The 13,034-nt window shown below is 41.7% G+C and overlaps 1 protein-coding gene across 1 annotated transcript in view; it reads right to left on the bottom strand.

Moving 5' to 3' along the window:
* Positions 1-539: 539 nt before the first annotated feature.
* The window catches only part of SLCO2A1 (solute carrier organic anion transporter family member 2A1), a 91,638-nt gene continuing 79,143 nt past the window's right edge, over positions 540-13,034 (bottom strand). Inside the window, exons 11-14 of the mRNA XM_077488656.1 lie at positions 10,653-10,822; positions 6,203-6,267; positions 5,801-5,924; positions 540-3,624 (exon numbers count right to left, since the gene is read on the bottom strand). Of these exons, the coding sequence (XP_077344782.1) occupies positions 3,504-3,624; positions 5,801-5,924; positions 6,203-6,267; positions 10,653-10,822 (480 nt within the window). The 3' untranslated portion in view covers positions 540-3,503. The remainder of the gene's footprint in view (positions 3,625-5,800; positions 5,925-6,202; positions 6,268-10,652; positions 10,823-13,034) is intronic.

Genomic DNA, 13,034 nt, shown 5'->3' with positions numbered 1-13,034 from the left:
ATACCTAATTAATCTTTTGGAAAGCACTAATAAAATGCTTTCAGTTCACTTTTGTATTAGGAATCATTCAGATAATTGATTAAGCCCGTCCTCTGTGGCTGGCAGATGCATGTGCATCCACCTCGGAGCTGCATGCAGGAAGCCCATGGAAGTGGCTGCACACGCAATGGCCGCACGGACAAAATCATTTGTCTAATTTTGACATGCGGGCAGGAGCAGGTGCATACACTTCTACCTGCACATCAGAGTTTGACATTTCAATTGTACCTGTGAAGCCGCTTCTATGGGCTGCCTGCATGCAGCTCCGAGGTGGATGCACGCGCATTTGCCAGTGGCTGTGTATAGAGGATAGGGGGCTGATCGCCCATCCCAATGAACCCCTACAGCTTTTTTTATTATGTCTGACAAGCCTCATTGAAACAAATGTATGTAGCAAAGCTAGCCCTTGCTTCATCAAGAAAACCTCTGCCCTGTACCTAATATGGTTGGTGAAAACAGTGACATTTTTGCAAATGAATAAAAAAGACAAAGAAAAGCAATTAAGTATTCATTATAAATGTTTATATATAATTTACATAACAAACATATAAACAGTTTACCAGTGTTAGGTTAACAGTGTACAATATTGTATCATAGGAAAAGAATGCCCAAGTAGGAGTAGGCTATGGGAACAAGCGAAGGCCTTCATAATGCCTGAATTTACATTGGAAACAAGTCTGGGTGTAATGCCAATGCTTATTTGGCTACCTATAATTCTCTTCTCAAGTTCCTTTCAAACATACATTTATAAGGCTTAGTTCACATGGACGTAGAACCCTGTACAGCGTGAACAGACATTTGTTTACCTTTTAGATCTTTGGGCAGGAAGCCTATATAAGTGAATGGAGATGCAGCAGCTGTACAGACTCCCCCTCACAGCCAAGTTCAACAGGTATGCCAGAACTGGTGTACAGACCTAAATGCAGACAGTGTGCATTAGCGACCATGCACCCGTCCCTGAGTACCTGTCAAACTCGGCTTTGCGGGTGAGTCTGAACAGCCACTGCCTCTCCATTCACTTATATAGGCTTCCTGCTCACATCTCCTCCAATGAAGCCAAATAAGGCAATAGAAGTAAGGCAGGTAAACTGCCCCCATCATTACAAGTTCACCTATGTCTTGTCTTCCTGTGGTAATAGCACACCAGCTGTACATATTACCCAACCAAAAAATAGATACGGGCCTAGGAGTGAACTTTGTGTCCAAAGGCCTCAGTACAGCAGTTACTATTCAGTACAATGGCATCCTTACATGATGTCTTTGTGCAATCCATGGGAAAGCACTGCTCATTGTGCTTGTGAATGAGGAAAATTCAGAACAGTTCTGCTCATGGCAAGGGGTTCCAACCCCACCCAAGCCATTCATAGACATAGACTGCGTGTATGTTGAAACCTGAAAGCAATCACAGACATTTTGGTTGTCACCTAAATGCCACAATTGTCTGGAAGAGGATAATCTAATGCAGCACTGGGCCAATCAGTTTGATTTTTAACGCACCAAAAATGGTCTCTGACTTCTTGGAAGAGATCCACAAAACATTATTTATTTATTTTCTTAGCAATATTGGAAATATTATTGTTCAACCATCATTATTAATCAACCTGTATTTGACTTGGTCCTTCTTTAGGAGGACTTCCACCATGGACCACTCCATAAGGTACAGAACATTCAGTCCATGTGCTTCTTTTTACCTTTCTTGCCTTTCTTGAAAGAAGTGGAATCACTTTGCATATAGACAGTGTGCAGGAGCTCCTTAGAGTGGTTTAGAAGTAGAGTATTTTGTAACTTATGCTGTAAGGTGTGTTGAAGAATGCCTTCACACAAGTAGACATCACTGGTACTGCTAATAACGTGGGAGTAAACCCCATGAATATGTAGTGCTGTTACAGGTCTTCTTAGGTAAAGGAAGCGAGTAAAAACAATCTTTTTACATATCTTTTTTATGATTCATGTCACCAATGGCTGCAATTGATCTATTGATTGTTGGTAATTTTATTTTCTTCTTGCAATCAGCAGCCTATGACAGCAAGAAAGCTTCAGTAATGCTACACTCAATCGCCTGCACAATATTCCATATCCGTCTAAAAAACGCTCATTCTTCATTTTCATTACAAAAGTACATCCCAGTGGAGCACCCTATAAAATTTTTGGTAAAACACTGTAAAATTAATAAAATACTATGTATATTAAATTATAGCTTGGTAGATTTTATAAGCTCAATTCACAAGCTTTCAAGTGGATCTAAACTCACCTTCCCTGGCTCCCTCGCTGCCACCCAATGTTTACCCAGGTTCAAGATTCTTGGCCACCCTGAGTGGCTGGGCCAGGATGATGTAACATCTGTACATGCTAGATAATGCATTCTGGCACGAGGTATGTCCAGAATATATACTAAGTTGCCCATGTGCAGCTTGGTGTACTTCATGGAGGAGAAAGCGAACAAGCAGGTAAAACACTCTAATTTCAGCTGTATAACTGTTATTTTAAAATTTCACTGAATTGAAAAAAATAAATCTGTTAAATTTCTCAAAATAAGGATTCTTATCCTGGTGTGTTAACCTTGTGAATTGAGCCTTATGTATCAGCACTTGAATGACACATAGAAATTCTGCTTATAATAACATTACAAAAAGTTTTAGAAATATCAGTTTTGTGCTGTTAAGTTCTCAAATTAGATTGTGAATTGTTAAGAAAAGTATAAATATCTTCTAATTTGAAAATCCCAGTAGACATAAATGGATGCTTGTGATTACGGCTTTGGTTCCTAATGCAGACAAATGCATACACCACCACTCAGAACTTTAGACCTAGGCCAACAGGGTAAGAGTGGGCAGCACCAGGGAACAATGCTTACAGCTTGCTTCATGTGTTTTCTTCAGTTCTGTGTTCTCTGAACACTTTTTCAAACTTGTACATGAATCGGCAGCATAAATCAAAGGAACTGCCAAGTGAAGCCAAAAGATTCTCCGTAGCTCAGACAATAAGCAGAATTTATTTCTTTGCAGCATTTTGGTAGATGATACTCTCCGTACAAATGAGAAAGCTTGCTGTCTTCTACATCACCTTCTGGTTTCATTTTGTGATATTGTGTAACATGATTAGTGAGAAAATGGCAGGGCCTGTAGAAAAGGGCGTCGTCATTCATGGTTTTAGGGCAGCATGAATAATAAATATAGTTTTTTGGCCCTTCATGGGAACATTAAGTGTAACTTTAGTTTTTTTTAGTGCTTTCATAGATACAATGTTGATTTGCAGTTTGCACTTTCATCTCCAGGCACTTTTTTTTCTGTCTCTGAAGTTGGACACTTTATATTGTTCTCAGTCCTGCCCTGCTGACTATAGAATCAGTCTTGTTATATGCATTGTTAGGAGTGGTCCTGGCAGTGGTAGCAGTGTCTGGCCCTGAGAAATACAGTCTCGGGGAGTGGCAGAAGGATGAAGTCCAGAAGTCTATGAGCTGTGAGCTATGCCACGCCACATTCTTTTTCTTGCAAGTTATATTCTCGACTCTTTTTCACTTTCCAAGCAGTTAAAGCCAGTAACAAGATTCCCAAGGTCTTGTATCCCATCTGGAGACCAAGGTACCTATGGAGAAAAAGAGGTTTGTGAAAGAAAGAATGGTAACCAACAACTACCTTCTGGTGGCCTATTTGGCTCTGTTTTTTTACAACAGATTAGAAAAGCCTATGCATTGTATGTATAACGGTCAATTATATTTCTGTACTACATACAAGAATTGTCATATACCGTGTAACCAATGTTTGTAGACACTTGGTAAAACTTGAATAAAAAATTTTTTGGAAATAAAAAGAAAAGCCATGATTTTACCAGTCAGGAGTCAATACATGTCTCTGGTGTTATGAAAATGTATCTTGCTAATATGCAAGTGCATGCAGTAGCAATGCCTCTGTCTTCATGTGGCAGTGGAAGTCATAACTGCAGACTGGGAAACCAAGAAATATACTGTACTTATGGTCTTGACTACCTTCATGAGCAGGAACATTTACATATAAAATATAATTTTGCCCAATGATGGGGCACAGTTTCTCCCAGTGACACCAACAATAGGGCCCAATTACACCATTGATTGGACACAAGTTCTCCCAATGACACCAGTGATGGAACTAAATTCCTTCCAATGGTAATTAAGAAGGGGTTCAATTCCTTCCACTAACATCAATGATTGGGCACAATTCCTCCTACTGACACCAACAATGACACTGACACCAACATTGTGTTTTCCCACAGATGCTGGGACCTTTTCTATTTCCAATGTGGCCACAGTCCGGCCCTTCAAAAGTCTCAGGAACAGTAAACTGGCCCTTTGTTTAGAAAGTTTGGAGACCCCTGGTATATATAAACACTCAAAAATGTACTGCTTTGAAATGAATTACTAAAAAATAGATCTCTGCTCCCCAACCCTTCATGAATGGATAAAAAAACCAATCCCATGCTAAAAAAAAAAAAAAATACTATCAACAGAATGGAACTTTAGGTAACTGTAAGCCCTTGTACACACAGTCGGAGATTCCGACGGAATGTGTCCTATCGGACCGTTTTGTCGGAAATTCCGACTGTGTGTGGTCTGCATCGGACTGTTCCCGTCTGAATATCCGACGGACCAAGTTTTCCAACTTGCCGGTAAAATTTTCCGACAAAATGCTCCTATCGGACATACTCCGATCATGTGTAGCCTACTCCGACGGACAAAATGCCACGCATGCTCAGATAAAATTCCTAGACCAAAGCTATAGGCTACTAGCCTGAACGTAGTCCCGTCTAACGAAATAACGTCATCACGTTATGTACAATCGGATTTTTCGTCAACTTAGTCCGACCGTGTGTATGCAACATCACTTCCGGACCTCTTCCGGAATTAAACCGTCGGAATTACTCAGACGGATTTGGTAGTCAGAATCTCAGACCATGTGTACAAGGGCTTATAGTGTTTGGGTGCAATGGTTAGTTGCACCAGGCTTTAGTCCTAATACCAAGGCAGTACTGAGCAGACTTAAACAAATTTTATTTACTTTGGATTGGAAACCGACTTCTAAGTGGAAAAGTCCTGGGGAATGCAAAGGAGTAATAATAGTAAAAATTGGAGGATTGTAATACATACAAAATGTGTAATTAATTGCTGACGTAATCTATGGTACAGCAGGTTACTGAATATCTGGCCAGCACAGTGGCTATGCGGTTAGCACCTTTGCATAGCAGCCCTAGGGTTGTAATTTCAAAGCCCAACCACAACACTACCTACCTGGAGTTTGCAATTTCTCCCTGTGACCATGTGAGTATCCTCCAGGTACTCCTGTTTCCTCCCACACTCCAAAGATATACTGGTAGGTTAATTCACTACTGTGTAAACTGGTCCTAGTATGTGTATGTATGAATGTGAATCAGGGACCTTAGATTGTAATCTCCTTGAGGGCAGGGACTTATGTAGATGTATAATACATATGTAAAGTGCTGTGTAAATTGATGGCCCTATATAATTACCTCAAATAACTAAATAAATAATAAATATCCGTTGGGGTTGAAGGGCAAAAAAGACGACACTCGCCATTCCTGTATTTCTCTAACTTTAATATAATGTTTGCTTTTACTGATCAAAATACATCTGAAATATCCAGGTAGATGTATTGTTGGGGAGGTTGAAAAGCAGGGATGTTGTGGTAGTCTGTTTTGCTGTAACTTTTTAATGCTTTGTAAAATTAAGCTGCATACATAAAAAAAAGAACCAATTTATACATTACAATACCTGTTTCGCAGCAAATCATTATCATAATATCGACATGCTCCTTTCTTCTGGTGACATGATGTAGACCATCGAATACAGGCAGAATCTATAACAAGTCCAAAGAGTGCTGGGGCAGGCAACCAAGCTGGGAAACAGAATATGAGGCGTTAACTAAAATACTAGATTTAGGCATGTAATAGGTAGTTATCTTAAACAGACTCTGTTACCACAACATGGGTAGTGGTTCACTTTGGCGGTTTACTCATTGAAAACGTATCTTATTACTAATAACAGGAAAACATGGGAGGCAGCAGCTTTCCCAGCAATCTGACAGTATCACGTTTTTCCTAGAGACGTATTTCTGTGCTCATTATAGATTGCTCCCTGCAACTAGCAGCTAACCACTTTTTTTTCCACACTCACCGAGAAGCCTCATAAGAAGAAACTGGACTCCAATAGCAAATGATTTTTCATCCTGTGGTACCACCCTGAAATACAGTGAAATAGACTGTTAGAAAAAAAGATACGCTTCCATAACTTTTAAATTAGCAATTATGGTGTCCAAGGGACTTCGTTCAAGATATGCCGCGTATACACGACCGGACTTTATGACAGACTAGGTCCGACGGTCTTCCTGACGGACTTTTGGCAGAGTTCCGACGGGCCTTCCGAATGAATGGACTTGCCCACACATGAATGGACTAAGTCCGTTCGAAATTCCGTTTGTTTTGAACGTGATGATGTAAGACGGGACTAAAAAAGGAAGTTCGATAGCCAATAGCCAATAGTTTCCCTCGCGTCATATTTGGTCCGTCGGACCAGCTTACAGACAAACGGTTTTCCCGATAGGAATTGAGTCAGTCGGACAGATTTGAAACATGTTCTATTTCTAGGGCCGTCTGATTTTTTTTAATGAAAAACGATCGGATTAGCCCACACGTGGTCGGATTGTCCGACGGACTGATTCTGGCGGACCTAGTCTACCTGAAAGTCCAGTCGTGTGTACGCGTCATTAGGCAACCATTCCATGCATCTTTTAGGTTTAGCACAGAAGTGGTGCATGGGACTGACTGTGAATTGGAACTCTATATTCAAGTTTCCATTTAGGCCAAACATATACTGGCTGATATTAACAACATGTATACCATGCAAGGAGAAAATAAGAAAGAAAACAAATGTAGGGAAGAAGAGAACAATCATTTTTAATTATTTCTAACTTAATCCTTTGCATTCAGTAGTAAATGCAGCTTGAACACTTGTAGCTACAGGTAAGCTTATAATAAAGTTTACCTGTAGGTACAAGGAATATCTCCAGTTTAGGAGGTATTCACTGTTTCTGCTGCCGGTGATGTCACCGGTGCATGCGTTCTGAAGGAACGGCATACTCATGCCATCCCTTCAGAGCTGTGTGCCACGTCTCCATGGCACGGCCATTCAAATGGTCAGAGCCCACAAAACCCAGGGGGGAGACCAGATGAAGATGGAAGCTCCGTCAGTGGTGACAGTGCACCGCTGGAGGGCTTCATTTTAAGTCTTTTGCTTGTATGCCTTTAACTTGCAGGGAGAAGCTTTTGTTTTTAATTTTTGCTACAGTTTACTACCGCTTTGATCTGAATAATCCTGACGTTTGTAAATTTGTGAAGATCCCCACATAGGTTCTTCCAAAAATTTTGAGACACAAATCAATCATCTGCCCGTCCTCCATTCAGAGATCCTGTTTCCTTAAAGAGGAAGTAAACTCTCCCACTCTGATGCTTCTTTTCATTTAGTCCATTATAATAAGTAATTGTCAGACTATAGCCACTGTAATCCAGCCCAAATCGCATATTACTTACTGTTAAAAGAAACTTTAAAGAACTTGTTTCCAGGGGTTAGGCAGTGCCATCTTAAGTATTGTTTTCTGAGTCCACAGTGGAGTGTATTTCCGCCCTTACATTGAGCACTTCCTGTACTGTTAACCAAGCCTCCTTCTCAATCCAACGTTTCTATGGCAACCCTCTTCCCTGTTCATAGCTTACCTGTTTATTTCATAGTATTTACTTGTGGCGATGTCTAATGTTTCCCTTTGTCAGACTTATCAGCTTCAGCTGATAAGACTGCAGTATTGGCTAAGTTTAGACTGTCTGTCATGTCACCTGGTCACATGGTGTGTAGGAGGAAGCTCTGAGTGATTAGCAGAGTTCAGAGCTATGCCATAGGAAGTCCTGATAACAGATAGATAAGCACATAGAGAGTGTGCCTTAAAGCGGAAGTCTGCCGTTTTTTTTTTTTTAAAAGCCAGCAGCTACAAATACTGCAGCTGCTGACTTTTAAAATAAGGACACTTACCCGCCCAGCGCGCCCGCGATGTCGGCACCCGAAGCCGATCTCTCGATCGTCTCTCGGGTGCTGCCGCCGCCATCTTGGGTATGGGAATCAGGAAGTGGAGCCTTTCGGCTTCATTTCCCGGTTCCCTACTGTGCATGCGCGAGTCGCGCTGCGCAATAAGGATGGACCCGCTGCCTCTGGGATCTGTGTGTTTCCCAGCAGGCAGCGGGGGACTTTCGGAAATGGGCGTAATCTACGCCCCTTTCCGCAGAGAGCTATCCCGGAAGTGGGTGCAGATACCTGTACTGTACAGGTACCTGCACCCCCCTCCTCCCTGAAAGGTGCCAATTGTGGCGCCGGAGGGGGGGGGGGATTCCAATGAGCGGAAGGTCCACTTTAGGGTGGACCTCCGCTTTAAATCGGGGGAGATCTGGGCATGCTCATTGACTTCATTCTACAGAACAACAAGGATTACAACAATACTAAGCAAGTAAGGAGATTTTTACAAGCAGTGTTCATTAGGGTTTTTTATGCTGATTTACATGGGACAAAGTTGTGGGGGAGGGTTTACAACCACTTTAATAGAAGGAAACATACACAATATCAGTATAATGTTCAGCACTAAACCATCTAATGAAAAAGATTAAAGTTTAAAATTGAAATGAAAAGGCATGCATCTGCATGCTTATACATGAAGTTGCAACCATGTGAATGGTGAGGGGATTGAAGGTTCTGGGGGATGAACCCCTAAAAATTAGTCTCTAAAAAAGTCTCTAAATGGAGGCTGCTTCAGGTGCGGGCTGGGGAACCCGATCCCAGTGAACAAAAGGAAAGCAAAAGGAGGAGAGAGAAGCGCCAAGCCAATCCTTTAAACAACTTAGGAATTTAGTCAGTATAGAAGTATAAAACGACACTAAAAAATTGTGCGAAAAATGTTGGAGCACTTGCAGAGTGCTAGAGCAGGTAGGAGCACGGCCTCGCCTTCTTCATCAGTTGCTGAAGAAGAAGGGGAGGCTGTGCCTTCGAAACGCGTTCTGATTGGCCAGACAGAGTGTGGGCGGGTCCTCAATTTGACAGCCCTGGATCACTCCCACCAAGTGACACACAGCCGACATCTCCATGAGGCTTATCAAGGCTCCAGCTGTGGCCAATACACAACGCTCGTGGATCCCTCAATAGAGACTTTCTGGCGGTCCTCCTGTGCTCCTGTGACACTGCATGTGGATGCTTCCACCCATTCTAGCACTCTGCAAGTGCTCCAACATTTTTCATGCAAGTTTTTAGTGTTGTTTTAGACTTATATACTGAATAAATTCCTAAGCTGTTTAAAGGATTGGCTTGGCGCTTCTCTCTCCTCCTTTTGTTTCCTTAATAGAAGCTGTTAGTTGTATTAACTTCTGCCAAACCGGAAGATTAAGGCAGCGGGGTTGGGAGTGGGCATGGAAAGAGGAGATGTTCTACTGACAGAAGAGAAATCAGTACAAGGGACACATCCTACTGATTGTAAGTTACAACCTTTGTGCTGATGTTTTTTTTATTTTTATTTCAGCTGCAATTACAGTTACATAGTTGCTACACTTAAATTTTAAAATGCACGTAAACCCAAATTCTGTTTTTCAATAGGTTTGGAATCATTCCTGCCTGTGTATAACTTATGTATGTAAACCCAACATTTTATATTCCTGATATGTGCCTGCTGTACCATGTACTTGTATGAGAAAGTATCCTGTTCTCTTTGTATTGCTTCCTTTATGTGAAATCCCTGGTGATCCTGCCAGTCCCTCTGACCACACTAAGCAGGAGAACACACCGTGGTCAGTTCTCTAGCTATGGCTGCTCGACATCAGTGATCAGACTTGTCCTGACGCCCCCCCCCCCCCCCCCACACAGCCATTCTCTGGGAAGCTCAGTGTACTGTTGCTTCTCCTCCCCCATCTCTTACAGTATGCAGCTGAGAACAGAGAATATGAGATCACTTCTAAAAAAAGGGGAAAAACTATTTATAATGTTTTTTTACACACAAATGTTTTCCCTTTCATTACTATTTTAAACTGACTTAGTTGTTTTACAAGGTGATTGATTACAATCCCTTTAAGCAAATCTTTTTTATGGACCTATTGCCAAGCTTCTAACCTGGGTATCCTGCCAGTAATAGCACTTCCTGTTGCAGACTGAAATGATAAGCTGCTGCATACCAATTAGCAGTAACAGTGTCAACCTGTGATGTTTTCTCCATAAGTTGCCTGGCATCTGGGTCTAAGCTTTTTCCACATTTTCTGCCCACAGCTGAGCTGTGACTAGGGGACCACAATATTTTTGATGTGAAAGCCCAAGCATTCGGTAACGCAAAGGTCATCAAAAGTCTTGTCGCAGGAAGGTATTAAGAGGATGATCCCAGTGTGCACATGTACTGATTTCATTTTGACATAAAGATGTGATCACTTGGCAGACGTACTCATCAGACTACAGCCAGGGAGTGCTCTTGGTATTTTCATATAAATGTTTGTGGTGATTAGAAAACTGGGTGGGTTCAACATCACAGAAAATACATACTCGTAGTACTTACCTTAAAACCATCATGTACAGAGGATTATGGGAGAGACAGGCAATGAGCGAAGCAAATGAAAGGAGGAACATGACAGGCAATAGACGGTGGGCACAGCTGACAGGGCAGGATCCTGATTTTGCTGTTCCCTCAAGTGAACCTGATCTGATACATGAACAGTTCATATATGACTGGAATAAAAAGACAATACAAAGGATGGTTATAAAAAATTAATAAAGCAGACAGCAATATGACAATTAGTGGTATGTTTCATGATCTGAGTGTACTGCAAGCTTAATCTCTTAAAGTGGTTGAAAACCCTAAAAGAAAAACATTTAAACCTCCCTAATAATGGTTAACCTTGGTTTTTATAATTAAAGTGATTGTAAAGTCATAAGGTTTTTTTTTATCTTAATGCATTCTATGCATAAACATAAAAAGCCTTCTGTTTGCAGCAACCCCCGTCAGCCCCCCTAATACTTATCTGAGCCCCCTCTAGATCCAGGGATGTTGCACGAGACAATTGGCTGTCTGGGACTTCCCTCCTCTTAGGCTGAGACAGCAGCGTGGCGCCATTGACTCCCGCTGATATCAATCAAAGTCAGTCAGCCAATGAGGAGAGAAAAGGAGGTGGGGCTCCATATCTGAATGGACACAGGAAGCTGTGGCTCGACACGGCTGCCCCCATAGCAAGCTGCTTGTTGTGGGGGGCACTCAACAGGAGAGAGGGGCCAGGAAGAAGAGGGACCCGAGAAGAGGAGGATCCAGACTGCTCTGTGCAAATCCACAGGGCAGGTAAGTATAACATGTTTGTTATTTTTACCTAACAATAAAAAAAGATACGGCACTGCATCAATTTAACTGACAATTGCGCAGTTGTGCGACGCTGTACCCAAACAAAATTTATGTCCCTTTTTCCCACAAATAGAGCTTTCTTTTGGTGGTATTTGATCAACTCTGCAGTTTTTGTTTTTTGCGCTATAAACAAAAAAAAGCGTCAATTTTGAAAAAAACACTATTTTGTATTCTTCTACATATTTTTGGTAAACAAAAATCGAAATAAGCGTATATTGATTGGTTTGTGCAAAAGGTGTAGCGTCTACAAAATATGGGATAGATTTATGTAATTTTTATTATAATTTTTTTTTGTTACTACTATAGGGGGCGATCTGCGATTTTTGTCAGGACTGTGACATTGCGGCAAACAGATCAGACACTTTTGACACTATTTTGGGACCATTGACATTTATACAGCGATCAGAGCTAAAAATAGCCAATGATTACTGTATAAATGTCACTGGCAGAGGAGGGGTTAACACTAGGGGGCGATCAAGGTGTTAACTGTGTTCCCTGGGTGTGTTCTAACTGTAGGGGGAGGGGACTGACTAGGGGAGGAGACTGATCATACTTAGTATGAACACACTTTTTTTTTTAAAGGGTAAATTTTATTTGGTTTTTGAAAAATTACATATTCAAAGATAACATCATACATCTCTAAACAACATGTTCTCAACTTTACATCTGTATATCGTCAACAGTGGTGGGCACTGCATAACAGCAGTGGCTCTCCCTATTCGGGACCAATGTCCCTCAGACAGAAGCTGGTGATCTGTTTTTTTTTCCTCCACACGCTGTCAGCGTGAGGGGAAAAAAAGACAATTATCGATCTTCTGTTTACATCACGTGATCAGCAGTCATTGCCTGACAGCTGATCATGTGGTAAGGCGCTGGGATCGGCCCGTTACTCTGATCTGCGATCAGCCAAGTCTCATTGACCAGCTGATCACAGAGCAGGGCATGCAGGCAGCGCAATCTCAGGAAGATGTAAATGGCCGCCCTCTCGGCAATTAAGGCCTGCACTGTAGCCATCTTTTGGCTATAGCACGGGCAGGAGGTGGTTAAACACACTGCTCGATTACTTTTGCCTTACTTTCTGGTCAGACTTTAGATCATGACACAGGAAGGATTCGACCAGCTGATCTCATTAGCACACACCCTGCATCATCTACCCTCAGCTGAACAACTCCTTCCTGTGTCATGACCTAAAGTCTGTTCAGGAAGTAAGGCAGATGTAATTGAGTAGTGTGTTTAAACAGCTATGAAGAGAGTAAGGTAAGCCTGTGTAGAATTAATAGAATTTTTTTTTATTTTTGCAAAATAAGTACATCAATGCTATATTGGTACATAGGTTGAACTTAGCCTTTAAGCTCCCACCGTTCATGTGGGAAACCTCCTTATATCGACTCCTTTCGAATGGCCATAGATGGATCAAAATTTGGCTGGGTCAGCATTGATTCCAGTCCATCTAAGGCCAGCTTAAGTTGTTGTTTTACTTACTGGACACAGCTTACTGCTTGAGGCACATAACCACTTATTTTCCCCTATAGCTCAACAGTGCTTGGG

Source organism: Lithobates pipiens, unplaced genomic scaffold (genome assembly GCF_037356315.1).
Source record: "Lithobates pipiens isolate NorthernLeopardFrog02 unplaced genomic scaffold, aLitPip1_a1.2 Scaffold_18, whole genome shotgun sequence".
In the NCBI taxonomy this organism is placed as follows: domain Eukaryota; kingdom Metazoa; phylum Chordata; class Amphibia; order Anura; family Ranidae; genus Lithobates; species Lithobates pipiens.
Note: the sequence above shows the minus strand (reverse complement) of the source record. Positions and strands in the feature narration are given on the sequence as shown.